General features: G+C 34.2%; 3 protein-coding genes and 1 pseudogene across 3 annotated transcripts; 3 read left to right on the plus strand and 1 right to left on the minus strand.

The window, feature by feature from the left end:
* Positions 1 to 2805: 2805 nt before the first annotated feature.
* On the plus strand, positions 2806 to 4066 carry LOC143594980 (large ribosomal subunit protein eL32z-like). The gene is made up of 4 exons (XM_077074143.1): positions 2806 to 2884; positions 3375 to 3471; positions 3591 to 3772; positions 3866 to 4066. The coding sequence occupies exons 2-4, from the start codon at positions 3382 to 3384 to the stop codon at positions 3993 to 3995; spliced, it is 402 nt and encodes a 133-aa protein (XP_076930258.1). The 5' UTR covers positions 2806 to 2884; positions 3375 to 3381; the 3' UTR covers positions 3996 to 4066.
* A 1160-nt stretch (positions 4067 to 5226) lies between these two features.
* On the plus strand, positions 5227 to 6682 carry LOC143594981 (putative acetyltransferase At3g50280; annotated as a pseudogene).
* Positions 6683 to 14600: 7918 nt separating this feature from the next.
* Positions 14601 to 17197, plus strand: LOC143594984 (pentatricopeptide repeat-containing protein At3g57430, chloroplastic-like). The gene has a single exon (XM_077074146.1). The coding sequence runs from the start codon at positions 14720 to 14722 to the stop codon at positions 17105 to 17107; it is 2388 nt and encodes a 795-aa protein (XP_076930261.1). The 5' UTR covers positions 14601 to 14719; the 3' UTR covers positions 17108 to 17197.
* A 3843-nt stretch (positions 17198 to 21040) lies between these two features.
* LOC143594985 (serine/threonine-protein kinase OXI1-like) lies at positions 21041 to 22774 on the minus strand. Its single transcript, XM_077074147.1, has 2 exons — positions 22228 to 22774; positions 21041 to 22029 (listed from the first exon to the last, which is right to left on the minus strand). Exons 1-2 carry the CDS (start codon positions 22602 to 22604, stop codon positions 21180 to 21182), a joined length of 1227 nt encoding a protein of 408 aa, XP_076930262.1. The 5' UTR covers positions 22605 to 22774; the 3' UTR covers positions 21041 to 21179.
* Positions 22775 to 23033: the final 259 nt, after the last annotated feature.

Here is a 23033-nt window from a genome sequence, read left to right on the forward strand (position 1 = left end):
TTTCAAAGTTTAATTGATCAATTAGTTCAACAATTTCAATTTCAATTGGTCAATTTTATCAACTGACCTGTGAAAAAGGCGTGACGAGGAAGATGGTGTTCAGGACGGTACCGTCGACGATCGCGACGGTAGATGCAATCAGTGGACGGTGACAGTGAAGGCGTACAGAATCGATGGAGCAGTGGAGCATAGGATCAAAACGGTCGCATGTTTTTTGAAAATCGATGGTGAAGAAACTCGCGTATCTATTGTATGATAAGGGATTATTGTATTTGATCCTTTATCAATTATACTAACATTTATGTTGTTTTTCTTTTTAGATAAATATAATGTCTAAAAGATGCAAGGTGATGAAGCTTGAATAGAATCTGTCAACACATCCTTAACTTTTATATTTCACTTTGGTGGTTATTTAAAAAAAAGCAATGTTTTAAAAACTGGTATTTTACTTGTACCGGACTGGGCTAAAAAATTGTACAACCGGTTGAACCGGGTTATACTGGAAGGTTCAACCGGTTGAATAATTTACCTTATAATTTCTTATAAATGTAACTTTAATGCAAAAATAACCCAAAAGTAAATGATTTCGTAACAAAAAATAATCCAAAAGTTAATATATATTAAAAAATAATGCAAAAACACTCAAATTTTAAAAAAATCATTCTAAAGTTTACACATGTTAATGTTAATTGTTAGGTTAAAAGTAATATTGAAATAATATGGGCCGCAAATATCAAAAAATTCTCGGACATAAAACCTGTCTGCCGGTAAAAACCGGTATTTTAGACAAAAACCGCCGGTACGGCGTTCTAGCAAACCGGTCAAAAATAACGGACTCAAAATACCGGTTTTCTGTGCGAAATCCGGTTCAACCGTTCGGTTTGAACCGGTTTTTAAAACACTGAAAAAAAGTATGGATAGTTTTTTTTTATAAACTAAGTTAATGATGCATAATATTTTGAATTCTTCTTTAAGGTTTTGATCCATAGAACACCATGACTCCAACAGACAACAAAATAATATTTAAATTTCAAAGATGACATTTTCCTCTTGTAGTATGTTTCGTGATGATCATAAACAAAAGCCAAGGCTAATCATTGTCTAGGGTTGGTTTATACATGAAAGCCCGTGTTCTCACACGGACAACAATATGTGCCCTTATCAAAAATTACAAGTAGGTATGGACTAAATGTTTTGATACTTGATAAACAAGGTATAATGACCAATACAACCACAAATATAGTGTACATGGAAATTTTTGCTTATTTGGAAAATCATTGTGTAATGTTTGTTTTGTAATTTTAATATAAATGTAATTGTATTAACAATATATGATAATTGTGTTATTAATTGAATTTTAATTAATAATTAAAGTTTATAATTTTCTTTAATTTCTCGTTTAATACACGGGACTTAACTAGTTTACAAATAAAATAACTAATCTGTTTAATAAATCAAGAGTAAGCATTCATAGTAGCTTTATCATCTTCATTTCTAAATAGTCCCCCATATTTCCACATATTTATTTCTATTAAATTAGACAATAACTATTTATTCTATTTCTATTACCTATTTTCCTTTTTTCATTCACAAAAATATAATAAATAATTACAATTTTTCTTTTTTTCATTCACAAAAAATATAATAAATAATAACAGGGATGAATAGTGGAACCTCAAATACGGGTTTTACTATTCACTTCCCATAAGACTTGAAGATGAGGATATTGATGTTGGATTATTATGCACAATTTTAATGGTTTTTAACTTTTTATTAAATTATAGAGATTAAGATAAAAGTCTGAATGATCTAAATAACAAAGATAAAATGAACACCTCAACTTAGAGGTGCACAAAAAATCAGGTTTCACTCAAACTAGTTCCCAAACCGACCAAAACCGCAAGTTCTGGGACCGGTTCTCCTTATGATCTACCAAACCGATTTTAAAACCGGACCAGTTTGAGAAAAAAACCGGTTCTAAACCAAACCGAGCTTCTAAATCGGTTTCTAAATCATACCTAATATCTAAACCGGTTTTGACCAGGCTTTGACCAAACGGTTCGGTTTGGGAAAAAAATAGGTTTTGTACACTTCAACTTAGGCATAATGACCGCTTACTAGAGGTGCACAAATCGTATTTTCAAAATACCCAATTCCGGGTATGGAACCGGATTTGGGTATTGACAATAATTGGGTCGGGTTCGGGTCCGGGTATTGTCTCTAAAAACTATACCATATGCATCGGGTTCGGATCGGTTATAGACCGGGTATTCTAAAACCGGGTATTTGAATACCCTATTTTTGGGTATTGAAAAAAACCCTATTTTCGGGTTTTTTCAAGCTTTTTTCGGGGATTTCGAGTACAGATTGGGTTTTTAAGAGGGTTGCACTTTTTAGGGGTATTTATGAGTCTTTTTCAGGTATTGTTCAGGTATAGATCGAGTATTTTATAAACCTGGTTTCGGGTATTAAAAAAACCCGATTTTGGGTATGAAACCGGTTCTGAATTTCGGGTATTACTTGCTACAAATCGGGCCCGGTTCCGGGTACCGTCGGGTACGGGTTCGGGTATAAAAAACCGGTTCCAGATTTTTCTTTCGAGTCTGGTTCTGAGTTTAGGTTTTTTGTGCACCTCTAACGCTCACCAGTTACCTACATGGTGGTGATTTGGTGAACCGGAGGCCCGGAGCCATGACAGAATGGGCTAGGCTAATCTTTAGAATTGTCTTAAGTCTTAGATATGGGCCCAACTCATTTTTTATCGGGCCACCAATGAACATATGATCTAACCCTATTATTCTCAGTGTATATCTTAACCCTAGAGATTATTGCTCTTAATTGCAAGTAGGTTTCAAACGCCGCATCGGGTCGTCTCAATTTGCAGGTTCAAATATCTCATTTTCTTCTTGTTATTTATTTTTACTCTAGATTGGTCAGCGTCTGGGTTTACTTTTGATCTAAATCTGTAAACATGTTTTTCTTTTTTCTGTTCATCGTTATTTTAATTAATGTTAATAGTGACTGCTGTTGTGTTCTTGTTTAATCAGTTTGTATATTTGTTAAATTGCTGTTTTTAACTTGTAATTGTGTTAAATGTTGTCTAGATTTATTTTATTTGTTTCACATGGATTGAAAAATAATGATTGTCATTGGAAGGCATTTATTTTAGCTTGGGTGCTCTTGAAACCGCTTAATTTGTTGCTTTTGTTTGGTTGCTTGCAAGAAATGATTGATGAATTGTATATCATTAAGTTTTGTGTTTGATTTTACATTTGTTTGAGTTGTTTCGGTTGAATACTTTATTTTTTTATTGAATTAATTAATATTACTAGCATTTATACAGTTTGATTTAGTTTTGTGCTGATTTATTTCAGGTAAGCAATGGCGGTTCCTAAGCTCGATAAGAAGATTATCAAGAAGCGGGTCAAGAAGTTCAAGAGGCCCCAGAGTGACTGGAAGATATGTGTCAAGGTGCATTCATAATTATGCTCCACAAAATAATATTCAGAATCAGCTTGTTTATCTCTTTGATTTATGTATAATTCAATGAAAGGTGGTCAGCAAGTTGACTTTGTTGTTATTTGCTGCAGGAAAACTGGCGCAGGCCTAAGGGTATCGACTCTCGTGTGAGGAGAAAGTTCAAGGGAGTAACTCTTATGCCCAACATCGGGTACGGGTCAGACAAGAAAACCCGCCATTATTTGCCGAATGGCTTCAAGAAGTTTGTTGTCCACAATGCTAAGGAGTTGGAAGTCCTCATGATGCACAACCGGTATGCATGAAAACTGCTTTTGTCAATCAATAACATTTTTCATTACTTGCTTAACTTTGGTTAATAATAACATTTGGAATTTGGACAATTCAGGACATACTGTGCTGAAATAGCACACAATGTGTCTACCCGCAAAAGGAAGGAGATTGTGGAGCGTGCGGCACAGTTGGATGTGGTTGTTACTAACAGTCAAGCCAGGTTACGCAGCCAGGAAGACGAGTAATTTTATGTTTAAGTGTTATTTGCTAGTCCTCAGTTCTATTATGGCTTTGGTGTTTAAAACTCGTATTGCTTTGAATCTTAATTTTTTTACTGTCAATTTTGCTACCAAGATTACAAATTACATTGCTTTTTGTGGTTAAGGAAATGAGGTTAAGTGAGTATTTTGTTTCGTCTTTTTCTTGAGCTAAGGTTGCCTGAAAGAGAATGCTGTGGATAGTATCTGTTTGACTGCAATATGTAGGTGTTATCAGTCCTCAAGTGGTACACTGATCTTGTACCAAAAATAGAATGAGGCCATAAACTATAACGCTTGACGATTCTGTTACTCTGAGGGCTACTTGTTTGACGTGATACACACCTGTTCTACATAGTTCGAAAACAACTTTGTTACCAATCTTTATATATGAAGTTTTGCATAGCTAAATGAGCTTGACATATGTATTACAAGATTAGGTTTGAGTTGAAGCAGCTTTTGTTCAAGTTTGTACTTGTTTACTTCAAGGTATGCTAACCTTTAGTGTTTAGCGAGTCACTCCGTATCCGTTTATCGCTGATTTTGCATAGCTAAATGAGCTTGACATATAGAGCAGTTTAGGTGTGCTATTTGTGTTTAATACTTGTCAAGCGAAGAATGTATTGTATTCTCGCACTTTTTATAAGACCATCTTCATCCTTAGATCCATTGCCTAGTTGGCAATTGACATGATCCTTGCAAGGGCATGACTTGGAGAGCGGTCTGTTCGTGGGCGTGTAAGACGTGGTTGTGACATGCGTCATGTACTAAGTTTTTCTAGATTTATTTTATTTAAAGTTTTTAACTTGTATGTATTGATTGAAACAATCAATACATTCATATAAACATAGAAGATTAAAACAACAAAAAATGCTGCATGTTGCCGCGGCGAACTAACACAATTGTTGGACAGTATGGCGATGAATGGACTTAAATTCTTACTATACATTTCATATTATCATTAATTTTAAACTTCTAGATTGCACAGCTTGCCTGCAGCTACACTTGTACTCTTCTGCATGGATTCGATTGGCAATATATTTTGAAACAGGTGTTAAGGTATGAAATGTGGCATAAAACGTGGCAAGTATTTCCCTACACCATCTACCTACTTTAATTATCAAATCATTTAAGCAAGCTAGCCCCCATATATTATGGTTATGGGTACAATGTGAAGCAATTTATAGGCCGCCGCACATATAGAAACCGAGTATCCCTGATGAGTCCGCATACTGTGAGGAGTGTATCGCAATGCTTCGTCAAGCCACCGCAGGATCTCTCACAAGGCAAAAGACAACCCATATACATATACTTGACACCCTTTGAGCTCGGCCTTTTCAACCTCAAATACTGCCAAAAGGGTCTCATTTATCCGAAACCAAAACCGAACCAAGATTTCTCCATAACTGCTTTCTTGGATGACCTCCGCGGCTCTCTCTCCGCCACCCTCACTCATTTCTACCCTCTCGCTGCTCGCTTATCCGCTCGAAAACAACAAAACCCACCTTCATATGTCATCTACATAGACCCTGAAAACAGCCCCGGAGTCAAGTTTGTTCATGCAAACGTGGACCTAACCGTCTCAGACATCCTTACGTCCGCTGATGTACCCCCGGTTGTTTATTCATTCTTCGACCTTAATGACACTTATAGCCATGACGCGTTAAACCACAACTCCCACACCCTCCCGTTATTAGCCATTCAGGTGACCGAGCTTACCGATGGAATCTTCATTGGTTGCTCATTTAACCACGTTATTGCGGATGGAACATCTTTCTGGCATTTCATGAATGCTTGGAGTGAAATATTTAAATCCAAAGAGAAAAACAACTATTTCATTTCGTGTCCTCCGATACTCAAACGATGGATCCTAGAAGGGTACGATCCCATCACGAGTATGCCGTTTACTCATCACGAACAGTTCATCGAACGGTTTGGGTTTGAATATTCACAAATTAAAATGAGAGTCTTCCATTTCTCCTCACCCGCAGTCTCTAAACTCAAAGCAAAAGCAAATAAAGAATGCAACACGCAAAAGATATCGAGTTTACAGGCAGTGTCCGCACTTTTGTGGAGGTGTCTAACTCGGGCTAGGCACCAACCATGCAACAGTGAAACCCTTTGTATAATTGTTGCTGATAATCGACGTAGGGTGAAACCCCCTATGTCGGACGATTATTTTGGGAGTCCAATTGGTATGGTGATGTGGTCAACAACGGTCGGGATCTAATGGCTCACGGGCTTGGATGGGCGGCATTGAAGATGCATGAAGCGGTGTCAAATCACGACTATGCATCGGTGAAAGAGTGGGTCGAGTCATGGTATAGAAACCCTATGGTGTACAAAACGAATGGAGTAATCCATCCGAATTGTGTACACATTGTGGGGTCGCCGAGGTTTGACATGTATGGGTGCGAATTTGGGTTAGGGAAGGCGGTTGCGGGTAGAAGTGGGTTCATGAACAAAGGGGACGGGATAGTTGTGATGAATCCCGGTCGTGAAGGAGGCCGGAGCATGGACGTAGAAATTTGCTTATTACCCGAGTATATGATGGATCTTGAACGCGACGAGGAGTTCACAGATGCTCTAAAATAGTATAGTATAGTATAGCAAGTAGAATAAATTAAGATAGCGTTATGATGTTTTGAATAAGTTGTTTATTTTTAACATTTTGTGTGATTTTATATTCACTGAGAATCGTTTTTGTTTATTAAGTAAAATATTAGTGTAACGTATTTGGTGACTAGCATTACATAAAAAGGGGTAAATACAACTCCAACCACATGCACGTTATGCAGCGAGGTTCTACTGACCATGAAATTACATTTATTCACTTCATATAGTATGATGTATATTATGTGGCATTTTAAAGGAACATGTGTAAAATCCTACCTATCTTTGTCTCCACGCTGTTAAATGTTAAGCAACTAGGTAGCCCATCCGGGGCGTTCCGTCAGGTTGATGTGTTGACAATCGTATAGTTTATCAACTTGTGTTGTGTGGCCATGGATTAAGATAAATACGATCGCATCAGGTTACGACACTGGAAATATCACACTTTGCATAGCAACATATCTGTTTTATTATTAAGTTGATTAAAATTATAAAAAAAAATTCATTTGGTATAAAAGGTGGTGATATAAAAATGTTTGAAGTATTATTGAAAATTTGGGGTAACGACTGAGTAAGCGTGTTTATGAATGTCAGGAATAAGGATGTCTAAATTATCAATTAAAAATACGTCAATCATAACCAGCGTGTTATTCATTTTTTATAAAGGATATAGTTTTCATACATCTTCAAGAAGGAAATAACAACAAAATTTTGTCATTGTCATACACACAAGAGTATATTTTTCCTAAAAGAGGTATATAGCCTTTTGTAAATCGTATCTTGCATAGGATGTGATGAACATCGATAATCAGAGTTTTATATTTTCTTTCATTGTTTTTTCGTTTTTTATATCATTCCACGTCCGGCCAAGCACCCCTCACTCGCTCTAAGGGCCACCATCACCAAAATTTTAATTCTACATTATAATGGATTTTAAGTGCTAAAATATTATATATAAATTTCATAAGAAAAAATTATGCGGGCAAAGTGCAACAATATCCAATATATTGTGAAGAATTATAATACGGTATACCTTAAATGACATTTACATATACTCTTTCTTAACTTTCCTTATTACATATTTGTATAACCCTTAAAAATCAATTACATACTTCATATCTCTAAATCACATATATTACATACTATGTTAGTTACACGTGTAGCACACGGGTTAGAATAAGTAATTTTTTTAAATAATAACATAATGTGAAATACAAAAAAAAAATGTATCTATACGGTAAAAAATTACACATTACGCAATTTGGAAATAAAAAATTATTAGAAAATTCATAAATCATAAATTATTTCTTTGTTATTTTCCATATCAAAATTTAGTTGTAAATGACTACTTTTTTAAACCAACTCGTGGACCAAAATTCATTTTATATCTTAAACTGTTTTGACATGAACAATGTTTGATACTTTAACTGGTTAAAGAAACCCAACTGTTTCGTATTCGTTAATTATAAAAATCTGATATTAATAACTATGCAATATATTTTATATTAAACAAATTAACATATTTATGATGATATTAATTCTATTAAATCAGGATGGAGTTATTAAAAATTTAAAATGAAATATTAAAAAGAGAAATGTATTTAATATGAGAGAGAGGAGAAAAATTTTGTAAGGATCAACATAGTGATGACATGTGTCATTTAGAAAGCTTTATTTATTAAATAATATAGATTTATTTACTTTATTAAAATTAACTAATTAAATAACTATTTACATATATCCCATTCTTAATAGCAGCAATTACACATATCTCTAATTTAAACCCATACCAAGTCGGTGTTAAGACAAACATATCGAAGCTAATAGATTCAATCATGAGTCGATTTTTTAACTGTTAGCAAATATAAAAAGTATTTGTTACATAGTTTATAAGTTGAATATTCTAACATGGTAGCATATAATAAATGTTACTACGTAATATTGACAAAACTAAAAACTAGCATGCACTAGATTAAGAGAACAAAACTAAAATTAAATTAGTAAATATTAATCATTTAAATATGTTCCAATCTAATGAATAACATAGTTTGCTACCCTATATGTCTTTCATACATACAGATATTATATTCCACAAAAATAATAATAATAATAATACCAAAACACTACAATAAGTTAATGACTACAACCTCTCTATAATACTAACACATATACAACTAGTAAACTCGAACCATGATCCTCGACTAGATCAACCGGTTAAACCAAAAGTCAACACGGCTTCCATGGTCAATTCTTGTTGAGTTTCATGTACAACTTCAAACATAATATCATTTTCATCTGATAAAGTGTTGATCCATCATCAACGTTTCACTATATCCCTTCTCACAAGATGATCTAGTGCTCGTGACCTGTGGGTTGACCGCAATGCCAGTTAACTGGTTCAATAAACTCATTGATCAAATCTTTTTCGAATGAGAAAGCTAGAATTTCTTTGGAGATTAATGTCACACGCGAATGTAAACTACCAGCACTTCACATAATCATGCAGAGGTTTTCTGATTTGCAATCGGCATGGTTTTGTTCTGTAATTTTCTTGGTTTTATTCTAAAGCATACTCACCAAACTCGGCAACTACTTTCTCTCCCATCAAGTGAAATCTCACAACACTTGTCCATGTATTTTACTTCAACTCGACTTTCACCTCCTCTACAAACTTTGTTTGCACCCAAATTTTACATACAACATTCAAAAATATTTAAAAGGTTCAAATAAACCAAAACAAACAACAAAAATAGACAGGTATATATTATAATCATACTTTAAGAAATTAATTTGCTACATACATATTAGGTGGACAAATTTTGGTTAAACAAGTGAATAACCCAATCAAACAAAACCAATTACCATTACCCGAACCTCAAACAACCCTTAACATGTTGAAATATACGTAACAAATTATAAAAGCATTACATTAACATTAGAGATAGTTGAGATAAACATTATGTACTAATGTTGAACAAACAAATATATTCAGAAAAGTTTCTCTCAATAACAACCACTAGAGCTTCATGGCATGATTGTATGATTTTATTACATAACGAGTGCCTGTAAAGACATTTTCGCAAAGTCTTTACAAGACATTCAACAAGTGGTATTATGACAACCGAACGGGTGAGGCTGTTATTGTTCTGGGCACTGGTCTGAAGACGGAATATACGAGTCATTGATCCGATGTGGCTCGTTAACTTATCCGAGACTGACAAGGACGTGTTGTTCAAGAACAAGATTTTGTTTGCTGATGCTAAAGATTATGACCGCGCTATGAAATTTCAACGCGTTGTTCGTGTTTGTCACACGTTCGGGGTTCATAGTTGTGTGCTGACCGGAAGACGAAGCAGTTCAACTAAGTTAAAGACAAAGAACACGAGACGAGGGGGAGTTTGTTAGTGCATCGTTTTGGTCGTCTCGGGTCTTTGTATCTCTCCGTCCCATTATAAGTGTCTACATTTCATTTTTTATTGTCTCATTACAAGTGTTCACTTTCAAAATTTATTAGTCAATTTCCAAGTTTACCCTTAAACACACACAACTAACATTAATAAACAATATTGATGGACCCACTTTGCAAGGCATTATTGTCAATTGGTAAGAAAAAAAAGTAATCATTCAATCCACCTTAAACTTTGTGTTTTTCAAATCTGGACACTTATAATGGGACAGAGGGAGTAATTTATTATTATTAATGTAAAGGGCATTTTGGTAATTACTAGTCCCATTCGTGATGTTTAATCAGCTCATTCGTTAAGGATGTTTAACGAATGATGCTACATGTTATAGTTCTTGTCCATTCGTTAAGGATGTTTACCGAATGGACCTTATCGTTATTGTTTCGTATCCATTCGTCATGGAATGTTAAAGAATGAGGTATAGCGAATGAATCATTCGCTATGCTCATTAAGTTATCTACAAAATGAAGACGAATGAGTGCATTCGTTACGGGCTGTGTAACGAATGGCCTTCATCTTTTATATGTAGACTTTTAGCCTACATAACTTAACAAGTGTTCTAATTATCGTTTTGCAAGTCGTTACTCTGCCAATTTACTCTCTCACACTAAACACTTCTTTCAATCTAGCATATCTATCACCTACACATATTAATAACTACTAGATCCTATATATCAATATCAGTATGAATTGATTAAAGTATTAAGCTCAATCATTAGCTCTCTCACTACCACCATCAATTAAAACCCTGCAGTTATCAACTACACCATTGGTTCCCCTCTCTTCAACTATAAAACACAAGGTGCAGTCCATTTCAGCCACCAGTTTCTTCTCTCCTCAATCTGTCCCTCCACCGGGTTTGTACAATTCGGTTTTAGTAAATTCGTTTGATTTTGTTCTACTATTTTTGTGTGTTTGTATGTAAAATTTTCTACTGTTTTATATTATTATCCTTAATGGGTTAATAATTAGCTATGGGTGAAATTGAACTTTGTTTAGCTATGTGCAAATTAGCATATGTATAATTATATTTCATCAAACAACGTAGATTTTGTTTTTTCATAAATCTCATATAAAACCATGACTTTTAGGTTGGAAAGCTAAACAGAATTGGTAGAGTTCTTGTAAAAAATACAAGTGTAGTTGTGTATTTTGTAATAGTCAAAGCAGGGGATCATTGTGGTTAAGTATGTTGATTAAATTGGTAATATTTTCTGCTGGTAAGATTTACAATTGAGTTTTGTACATTGTGCCCAGCTATAAACTCTCAAGTGCATTATGTTCACTTTATCCAACGGTTGACTTTGACAACCAAACAGAATTGACTATCATATATTCGTATTTCAAATCATTTGACTTATAAAGTAGTTTTCAATTTCAGCATCCAATCTGTGATTTGCTCTCCATCTGTTGACTTAGACATGCATCTGATTATTATAATCCTTAGTTTCAAAAAATGTAAGGCCCATTTTGATCAATTTTTGCCTTTTTTTATCTTTTCTTACTATATCATATTCTTATAACGTTATTTTTCATGAATAACGTTAAAATACAAAGGACCACAAAATAAAAAAGGTGAGAAGAAATTTAATTCATTGCTTTTTATATTTGAATAGTAGAGATTAAATTAAGAGAAAAAAATTGACATGAATGACATAAAAGTAATAACCCACTTTTATTAACTTTCTCTTTCTACGTGCAAGGCATATGTCAATTCCCGCATAATTTTAAAGCGTCCATAATTTTTCATACTACATTTTTTGTTAAAAAAAATTCACCACAATAACAAAAGTCCATAATGTAAGCTTATTTTTAAAACGTTCATGACATGTTTTTATCTTTAATACGAGTATCATATTGTTATATAAAAAAATTAGTGGGTTTTTATATATTGTGTTATTGGATGTTCATTTTGTTTTTTAATTGGGTTTTTCTATGCATTGTGTTATAGATTTTGGTCATTGTATTTTTCAATTGGTATTCATATTTATAACAATTAAAACGAAGATTACATCATTGTATCATTTTGTTCTTCATTGTGTCTCTGTGCTCGTCATTTGTCTTTTTACTTATCATTTTGTTTTAGTAACTGTGTAACACATTCATTGTTTTTTATTCGGGATTGACATGTGCCATTCACTTAATTTGAGAAAAAGAGTATTACGTTCATGTCATTGTGTAATATGTAGTTTCCATTGTGTTATACGTTTCATGTCATTGTGTTATATGCATTCACCATTATGTTTTATGTTATTGTGTATATGTATTGGATAATTTGTTGTATTTTAGCATTATATTTACATATTATTACACAACGATATTATTAGTATTAAAAAAAACATAATCAAGATTCGAAAGACACAAAAAAAAAACACACACACACACACAATAACAAAAACCAACACAATGACATATATCAATTGATTGTTTGTTTTCACTAGGGGTGAGCAAGGTAAGGGTCAGACCCTTGAAACCCGGTTATCCGACTTTTAATACCCTTAATTAGACCCAAATATATAATATGGACCGGGTAAAGGGTATTTAAATTTCACCTTAAAGGGTAAAGGGTTTCAAGGGTCCGACCCTTTTTCAAACCCTTGACCCGTTTACTCGATAGATATACATCATATTCACGATTAATCTGAAATTTATGAGAGATTTGTATTTCATATATGATTCATCAGAAATTTCTCAACTACTAAGAAAAATAAAATTAAATGGCCATACTACTGAATGGAAACGTATATATGGAAATCACTGAATTGTTCTCTACATGTAATTTGTGCATGTGAATATTGTTTGCATTAGTTTAAATGGTTGATAAACTTTCGAAGTTTGGTGTTACTATGTTATTAAAGGAAAGTATAATTATTCTAGGATTCATATATTAAAGTCATATATGAGATATGCAACTAATATATGCAAAAAAGAAGATGTGATTAATATTTTAAAGGGTAAATGGTTGAACTCTTGAAACCATTATTTATACCTGACCCTTTTATTGTTTAGAGGGTAGGGTCTCGGGTCTACGTTTCTTCCTAAAAGGGTGAGGTCCAGGTAGGGTATTATGTAAAAGGGTCGGATCTTACCCTTTGAATAGTCTCTAGTTTTTAAAGAGTGTTTTTTCCCATAAAAGTGTTGATGGGATAAGTATTTACTAAAATGGTGTCCCTTAAAATATATTTACCAAAATGGTGTTGTTGATAAAATTTTTATTTCCTACTCCCAATATTATTAAATAAACTAAAATGGATGCTATATTTCTCTCTCTCTCCTTCAAAAATAAAATAAAATATAATTTAATCCTTAATTAAATAATATTTGTACAATTTTAAGTTTTTTTTTCTATTTCATTTCATTGTCGTTTTTTCAATTAAAACCTAAAAAAATTATACATGATTGAATTGTTTCTATAAAACTTAATTATTTTCCCAGAAGAAATAGCTTTTTGTTTATTTGTTTTAAAACCTTGGTTTTTAAATATACTTCTGAACTGAAACAAATGTTTTAGACAACATGTGCATTTTTTTTCTTTTTTGTAATGCATAAAACGTGTACTCTTAGTATCAATATACAACCAATTCTTTTTGTTAATAAACATGTATTATTAATACTTATTGTTTTATATTCTTCAAAAACTGTTTTTTCCATATTAGATTTATTCTTCAAAAAATTCATAATAATACATTTCATTTGAGACCAAATAGATGTATACTTTTGATAAAAAAAACATATTTTGAAAAAAAAAAAAAGAAACATTTTTAATATTTTCTAAAATTGATAAAAAAACGTAAAAGCTATATTGGAAAGAACACAAAAGCGTATTTTATAATTCTAAACCATATCATGAGTTCTTTTTTTGTTGTAACACTTAATATTTTTTACAACAAAATTTCTTTTAGTTCATCGTTGCCACTAAACAAAAATACATATTTTAAAAAGTTATTATTCATAAAAATCCTACTTAAGTAAGCTATTATTTATAACAAAATGATTAAAACTTGAGAAGAAGACGGTGATATTTATGTTATTTTAAATTTTACTTAAAAAGATGAACATGAACTAAATAAGAAGAAAACGTATAACTAGATTATAAAATATTTATTTTGAAAATAAACTAATATTCCTAGTTTTAAATAATAATAAAAAGGATATGAAATGGGTCCATTTTAGTTTAACCAATAAAATTAAGAGTGAGAAATAAAATATTTATCAACAACATCATTTTGATAAATATATTTAAAAGGACACCATTTTAATAAATATTTATCTCATCAATACTCTATTAAAAGAAGAAAAAAAAAAACTCGTTTTCGAACCTCCCATTATTCTTCCTATTTTTATTGGAAAATAACTCAACCCTGTTTGTTTTCCATATCCACAACAAATATGTGATGTTTTTGAGGCCATTCCTAGTTTCCCTCCATCATAATCATAATCTTCTAATCTTCATCTTCAATGTCCACATTAACACTCTCTCACTCTCCACAAATTCACCACAACCAACAATCACCAAAACCCATTCACAATATAAGCTTCACCTCCAATTCACGCTCATACTCCTCATGGCTCGAGCAACTTCGATCCTACACCCGTTCCAACAGCTTCCACGAAGCCATTTCCCTCTACATCGACATGACAGCCTCCGGTCACCACCCCGACAATTTCGCTTTACCCGCGGTTTTAAAAGCAACAACCGAAACCCACAACCTGAATCTGGGTCACCAGATTCATGGGGCTGTCATTAAACATGGGTATGATCAATCCTCGGTGACGGTTTCGAATACGCTGATCAATTTCTACGGGAAATGTGGCTCTCTTGATGATGCGCTCAAGGTGTTTGATAAAATGCCTCAAAGAGATCAAGTTTCATGGAACACTTTAATTGCTTCGTTATGTCGGTTGGAGGAATGGGAGCTTGCGTTGGGTATGTTTAGGCGAATGCAGTTTGATCGAGTTGTACCGAATTCGTTCACGTTGGTCAGCGTGGCGGTGGCTTGTTCGAATTTGGAAACTCGGCGCGGTGTCATGCTAGGAAAGCAAGTTCATGGTTACGCGTTGAAAACGGGTGAAAGTATGAGTTTTACGGATAATTCTTTGATGAGTATGTATGCGAAACTCGGAAGGATTAATGATTCTGTTTCGATATTTGAAATTTTTAGTTGTAAAAACGTGGTTTCTTGGAACACGATGATAAGCTCGTTGTCGCAGAAAGATAACTTTGAGGATGCGATGGCGGTGTTTCGGGTAATGATTCGTGAAGGGATGAAGCCCGATGGAGTTACACTTTCAAGCGTGCTTCCTGCTTGCTCTCATTTGGAGTTGCTTAATAACGGGAAGGAGATTCACGCTTACACGTTAAGAAACACGCATTTGATAGAAAACTCATACGTGTGTAGCGCGTTAGTTGATATGTATTGTAACTGTAGAGAGGTTACGAGTGGTTTTAGGGTATTTGATGGGCTTGCGAATCGAAGTCTTGCAAATTGGAATGCAATGCTTGCTGGTTACACGCAAAACGGATTTTACAAAGAAGCATTGGTTGTTTTTCTTGAAATGATTGAGTTTTCGGGTCTTTTTCCGAATCCTACAACTATGGCGAGTGTAATTCCCGCTTCTACGCACTGTGAAGCGTTTCTTGATAAAGAAGGCGTGCACGGTTATGTTGTGAAATTAGGATTTTCGGAAGACGCGTATGTTCAAAATGCATTGATGGATTTGTATTCTAGAATGGGAAAAGTTGATGTTTCAAGAAACATATTTGATGGTATGAAGGTTAAAGATACGGTTTCGTGGAATACGATGATTACCGGATATGTGGTTTGCGGGTGTCACGAACACGCATTGGATCTGCTGCATAAAATGACGGAAAGAGATGAAACAAACGCGTGTAAACCAAATTCGATAACATTAATGACAGTTCTTCCAGGATGTGCAGCATTAGCAGCTTTAGCTAAGGGGAAAGAGATCCATGGTTATGCTGTTAGACACCTGTTGGCATATGATGTGGCAGTAGGAAGTGCATTAACAGACATGTATGCAAAATGTGGCTGTTTGAACTTCGCACGTCACGTTTTTGATAATATGCCTGTGAGGAATGTGATTACTTGGAATGTTATGTTCATGGCTTACGGTATGCACGGGCGAGGAGATCTCGCCATGTCATTGTTTGACCACATGTTGGATGAAGTCAAACCAAGCGAGGTCACGTTTATTTCACTTTTTGCGGCATGTAGTCACTCAGGAATGGTAACCGAGGGTCTAAGTTTGTTCGACAGAATGAAAGACGAGTTTGGTGTTAACCCGACTGAGGATCACTACGGGTGTGTGGTTGACTTGCTTGGTCGAGCCGGGCGGTTAACCGAAGCTTATGACCTCATAAGCAGCATGCCTTCACAGTTTAACAAAGTGGGTGCTTATAGTAGCTTACTTGGCGCGTGCTGGATTCACCAAGACGTTGAACTTGGTGAGATTGCAGCCCGTTATCTGTTTGAAACTGAGCCAGATGTTGCAAGCCATTATGTGCTTCTTTCAAACATCTACTCATCTGTTGGATTATGGGAAAAGGCAAATGAAACAAGGAAAATTATGATCAGAAACGGGGTTAAAAAAGAGCCCGGTTGCAGTTGGATTGAGTTTGATGATGAGGTTCACAAATTTGTGTCGGGTGATTTTAACCACCCGCAAAGCGAGAAGCTTTACGAGTTTCTTGAAACATTAATGGAAAGGTTGAGGCTTGAAGGTTATGTTCCTGATACATCATGTGTTCTTCATAATGTGAATGAGGAGGAAAAGGAGAGTTTGTTGTGTGGGCACAGTGAGCGGTTGGCTATCGCGTTTGGGTTAATAAACCTGCCACCTGGTGTTCCGGTTCGGGTGGCGAAGAATCTTAGGGTCTGTAATGATTGTCATTCTGCAACTAAGTTTATTTCTAAGGTTGTTGAGAGGGAGATTATTGTTAGGGATGTCAGAAGATTTCATTATTTTAAAGATGGGAAATGCTCTTGTGGGGATTATTGGTGAGATTAGCACAAATCTTTGTACACTAAGGTACTATAAAAGATTGTAAAGTGTACTTTGTTATCATGTATTAATCAAATCTAGTCATTATAAATGGCTGATGATAGGTATACTTTTTGTCGCTAAAAAACTGGTTATTTATTATGTAATGAACAAGCAGATTGCATACAAATCTATTTACAAGTTTGAAATATTGAGAATTGCGAGAATTATATGTAATCTTTTACAATTTACAATAGAGTAATTGGCTAAGGGGCTGTTTGGCATACATCTGAATGAGTAAGTGCTGAATGGGTAAAAAGTCTGAATGAGTAAGATGATCTGAACCAATAAAAGCTGAATGAAATGTATATGTTTGTCTAGACATCTGAATAACTATGCAAAATTACTATTTTACCCCTTTACGTAAATTTGCTATTAATTTCATTCAAAAATCTAAAAGATATTAAACAAACTGGATTTATATTCATTAAAGAAAAAAATTACAAGTGTTTAAACAAAAAACTAGAATTTAAAATCTATAACCATTATATATTTAGAACTTAAAATATTTAGAAATTAACTATTTATTGTATATACTAAAATCAAATCTCAACATCGATTTTATTGTATAACTCCATTTTTCAACCACCTACTCCAAGAGCCAAAATCAAATCTCAACATCGCCGACACCAGAACCGTATCCGGATCTCCATCGGAGAACCTCCATCTCCATGTCTCCACACCTTTATTAATCTTCAAGTTTGTTACGTTCTACGATTGCCGACACGTGCACCGGATCTCCACTGCCGACACCGGCACCGAATCTACACCACCGACACCGGTACCGGATCAACACCGGAGAACCTCCAAGTTTGTCTCTACGTTCACGATCCTAATAGCATCCGGTATGAATCAATTAAAATTATGGAACACCAATTTCTTTATTGAAATCGCTATTTGGTACTGGGTTCCAGATCGAAATTCGTTATGTGACTATTGGATGAACTATGGAGGGTAATTTGGTCCTGATTCCATTCAGCAACCATCTGTTCTCATTCAGATTCCATTACACCCTGAACCATTCAGAGGCAAAACATCTGACTGAATCAGACCCAAGGTTTGAACCAAACGCTCTGAATTTGAGCGATTCAGACATTTACCTCTTATTGATTCAGATTCAGACTCTACCAAACAGCCCCTAAGTGTTATTTGATGGTGTAGCAGCCTAGCAGGTGCTCCATTCCTTTGGAGGTTGAGGGTTCAAATCCCATAATAGAAGGGTTAGATGAATTTATGAGTAAAATATTATTTTTTTTAAAAATCTTGTACTATTTATTATATAAATTGACTAGAATGTATGTAGTCATTAATTTTAGAATTTTTTTAAAATACAATAGTTGGTCTTTTATCTAAACAAGACGTTGTGTTTTCTAGTTGGCGTCGCTTAAATTTGTCTCGATAACAAAACTAAATCTAAAACTCAATTTCCTCAAATTATTATACTTAAAAATAAACCTTTAAAAAATGAATCTACACTGAAAGGACTTTCCAAAAATTCAAACAATAAATAGTTAAAAAAAATGATGGATATGTATAACCACTAACAAGATTCAAACCCTTGCAATCTAACACCAATAGGGATGTGTTATTCATACACTCTTAATAGGGTGTACATAGAGAATAAAATGTGTGTTAAAAGCAAGGATGAACAAAATCGGTACCGAATCGGTACCAAAGTTTTAAGTTTCGGGATCGGTACGGTACCGGTACCGGTATTTCCCGATTTTTTACCCTCGGTCCCGGTACCGTCCCGGTACCGGTACCGAACCGAATATTTCGGTATCGGTACCGGGTACCAAGAATTTCCAATTTTTGGGATCGTGAAAATCGGGATCGGTACCGGTCGGTACCATCCCATGCTCATCCCTAGTTAAAAGGGTGTACGAATATCAAAAAAGAGTGTGTGAATAACCATTGCCCACCAATAACACCAAAGAAGTTAACAAAGCACACCTTAGCCGACACACTATCACTGTCTAACTTATTTCAAAGATGAACTAAAATCATAAATACTAAAATAGTTGGTTTCTAAAAAGGAGTTGTAGCACCAACATTTAATATTTATCTATATATATATATATTTAATTTATTTATGCAACTCTCACAAATATAAAAAGTTGATTATGTTTAAATAAGTTTATCAAAATTTTATATTAGTAAGTATATTAATATTTTTATAAGTACTTTCATTTGGTATAAATTTTTATCTTGATTATGAAAATATATATAAAAAGTTTTGTTGATATGAAAAGTAGTTGATTTTCTTAATTTCTTTCATCTCAATAGATTGACGAATTGGATGATTTGTGTTTTCGTTGAAAGGATATTCAAATTCTTTAAATGTGGTTAGTCTGGTCAAAATAAGCGTTTATTTTATCTAATACGAAAACTTTAGGTAGGTACATTGTGAATGCATGATGCATGGTCGAAATTGAGCCACATAAAGGGTTGGCATGAAAGCAAAAGAGGTTGTGTGAGAGACATTTTAATGGAAATATTTATTACGTCAAATGTCGTTCTCGTGAATAATATTTGATTAAAAAAAGGTTTTGGAATTAAAAAATCCAAACCAATATTATGGTCTCAAATTCCACGATCGAAAAATGTATTCGTATAAGCGCTAATAACTTTGATAAATCTTTTCATTGCAATATAGTAGCTTAAAATATATGTAAACGCGTTATTGTTAAAATAAATCACGTTGTATGTAAAGTATATATGAATGCATACATTGATACATAGTTGTATTATCATAGTTAACCATTGTATCCGTATACATTTGTTTCTTTCATATTAGTTAAATAAAGACTTGAATTCTCAAAGAAAAAAGGAGTTTAAATCACATAATCACATAAAAAGTTCGAATACGCAATTTGACAATTTACCCCTAATTGCTTTTGCCTAATAAAACTAAGGTTTTCATTTAGTTGGAAAGAAAATTATTAAACATTCTTATGACCAATCAATAAGTAATGTAATGATATTAACAATATAATTTTATGTGAAAATAAAACATAGATAATAACATGGCCGTAACTAGTTATATAGGATTAGCTGTGGTTGCACTCTTATCTTTTTTTTTTTTTTTTTGGTAATATATACGGTATAATCCCGGGTGACTCTAGAAATTTTGACATAATTTTAACAAATTGTACGTTTTAGGCCCTCTAGTATTTTGGGATAATTTAGATAAAATTTTAGAGCGCCTAAGTTAACGAGTTTTAGTTGGTATTTAGGGTGATGTGGCATTCTATGGACAGGGATGACAGATTGACAGTGGGCAAGTCTCGAGTCCGATATTGTTAAGTATAGTACTAGGGAGCAACCCGTGGTGTTGCGGTGAGATTATGTTGGTATTAGTTAGGTTCGTACCTGTACATACATTAAACTCAAAACACAAAATTGTTAACACCTAGAGTAGTAACGATGCTTGTATACCATATGAAACAAATTTGTTACATATTTAAAGCTTATTTGGTCGGTAAAACACAATCGTTGACATTTTAATTTATTGTTTGGCAAGAAGTTTATAATTTAGTGCAAAATTGACCTGAATTTCGCCTTCATGTTCGGGGTCTTTTTGAACTTCACAATTTGGTAAAAAAAATGACTCTCAAAAAGATTACTCAAGGTGTTTTCATTGCCACTTGTTGGTTAATTCGTTTTAATTAGAAATGAGTTGTCACTTGCTGGTACCCTTGACAATCTCTTGTAAAGCAATAGGGTTTAAAGAAAAATCAGCTTTTTGGCTCCGGTGTTTATAAAGTCAACTTATAAATTATATATTTAATGGACATTGTCATAAGAATATATATTTTTGGGACATTACATAAATCACCTGGCACCTTCTCGTCTTTGTACAACTACCCCCAACACTTATTGCATTATTAACTGTATACTCAAGTACTTTGACAACTTTAAACAATTCAAGTAAAATCCACCGCTTAATAGTAGTGACACATTAAATGAACTAGCAACCTAGCATTGAATGAAAAAATTAAATAATATTAATTCAAGTCAAAATTCCATAACTCTAGAAGACTAATAAATCCTTGACAACCTTTTGTTCATTTTCCTCCTTCCTAACGTCACCGATTACGTCATCTTCCACCTTAAACACCTCCTTAACAAAATCCTCAATATTAATATTTTTATTATTATTATTATTATTATTATTATTTCCATCTATGCCCTCGTCATCAAACCGTCCAGGTACATACGGCGGCCTCGAGATCTGTATGACTTTTTCCCAGTCAACGCCTTTGAAGAAATCGTGACCCTTGATTTCCGTAACCGATATTCTCTGTTTCGGATCCTTCTCAAGCAATCTTCGGATCAAATCCCGTAACGGAGTCGGTTCGCCCACAAGCTCCACCGGTTTAGACAAAACCCGGTAAAACGTTTCTTTCCGGTTCACTCCTTTAAACGGCGTCGTACCGTACAACATCTCATGCAATACGACGCCTAAACACCACCAGTCCACCGCGAAATCGTGGCCGTTGCCTTGTATCATCTCAGGTGCCACGTACTCTTCTGTTCCTACAAACGAATTCGATTTTGAGAGTGAACGAGTTTCGTAACTCGGTTCTGAGTTCACTGACTCGGCTGGATGTACTGAGTCGTCTGCCGAGATAGCGGGATAAAAACACGTGAAGAGTTTTGAGAATCGTTTTTTCTTCCTGATTGTTAATGGACCGGATTTTGAAGACGGTGCCGGTGTTAGTGATGTCGTTTTTGGTGATAGTTTTGTTGAGAGGTCGAAATCGACGAGCATTAGGTGTCCGTTTTCCTGAATCATAACGTTTTCGGGCTTTAGATCTCGGTAAACAATACCTAAATTATGTAGATACTCCAATGCCAGTACCAATTCCGCAGTGTAAAACCTAAAATGTCGAAAAAAAACTTGTTACAGGGCGAGGTGTCATAAATAGTAATGTTGCGTCATAAAAGTTTTAAAACCTAATAAATTGATAAAAATAAATATCAATTAACTGCTAGGATTAATTAAAAGCAGTTTTACTGAGATTCAGCTTTGCGTCGATCAAATTTATATTATAAAAATTAAATGAAATGAATTTTACCTGATGAGATCATTTGAGAACATTTTCTCCGTCTGTTTCTTTCTAAGATAATTGAGATCACGTCCCGGACAATAATCAATGGCGTACCCAACAACATTTTCAGTCGATAACACACCGCGAAGTTTCGGCAACAACGGATGTTGAAATCGTCGCAAAACTTCCTGCTCAAATGTTATTCTCTTGTACTCACTACCATCACTATCAAGTTTCTTAGCTTTTTTCTTAATCGAAGCTCTCGAGATCACCTTCAACGCAAGAAATTCTCCGTCGGATGCTTCATTTTGTACCAAGAACACTACGCCTTTAGCGCCTCGCCCTAACGGCTTTAAAACCTTAAGTTGTCTGATGTCCAACGACTGGACTTGATCGCCGGTCATGCTGTAATTATGTTTTGGTTTAATCTGGCGATTGTTATGGGTTTATAACTTTATATATATGTGGTTGGTGGATACGCCAAGTGCGTGGGGAAGGGGTTTGTTACTTAAGGTTGAGGGTTACGCCAAAAATAGTCAAAACGTGTGGTGCTTCTAGAATATATTCAAAGTTGAGGGCTTAACGTAATTAGTATTTAATGTTGTTACCAAGTACCGATGCTAATATTATTCGCATAATTACCGCGTATGCTGTTGAAATATAATTATTTGTTTTTTTTTAAAACGGGGAATTTATTTTTGTGTTTAAGTCACCGTTACTCTAATTTGGAGAGTTTCGTTGTCCACTATGGTCAGATTATGTTGTATTAATTGGAGTCACGCAGACTTCTGAGTTTGGCTTGTGCTTTCCCTTGGAAAATCATACCATCGGCG

Source organism: Bidens hawaiensis, unplaced genomic scaffold (assembly GCF_021521415.1).
Source record: "Bidens hawaiensis isolate Kalapana, Puna unplaced genomic scaffold, B.hawaiensis_p1.1 tig00044428_1, whole genome shotgun sequence".
NCBI lineage: Eukaryota > Viridiplantae > Streptophyta > Magnoliopsida > Asterales > Asteraceae > Bidens > Bidens hawaiensis.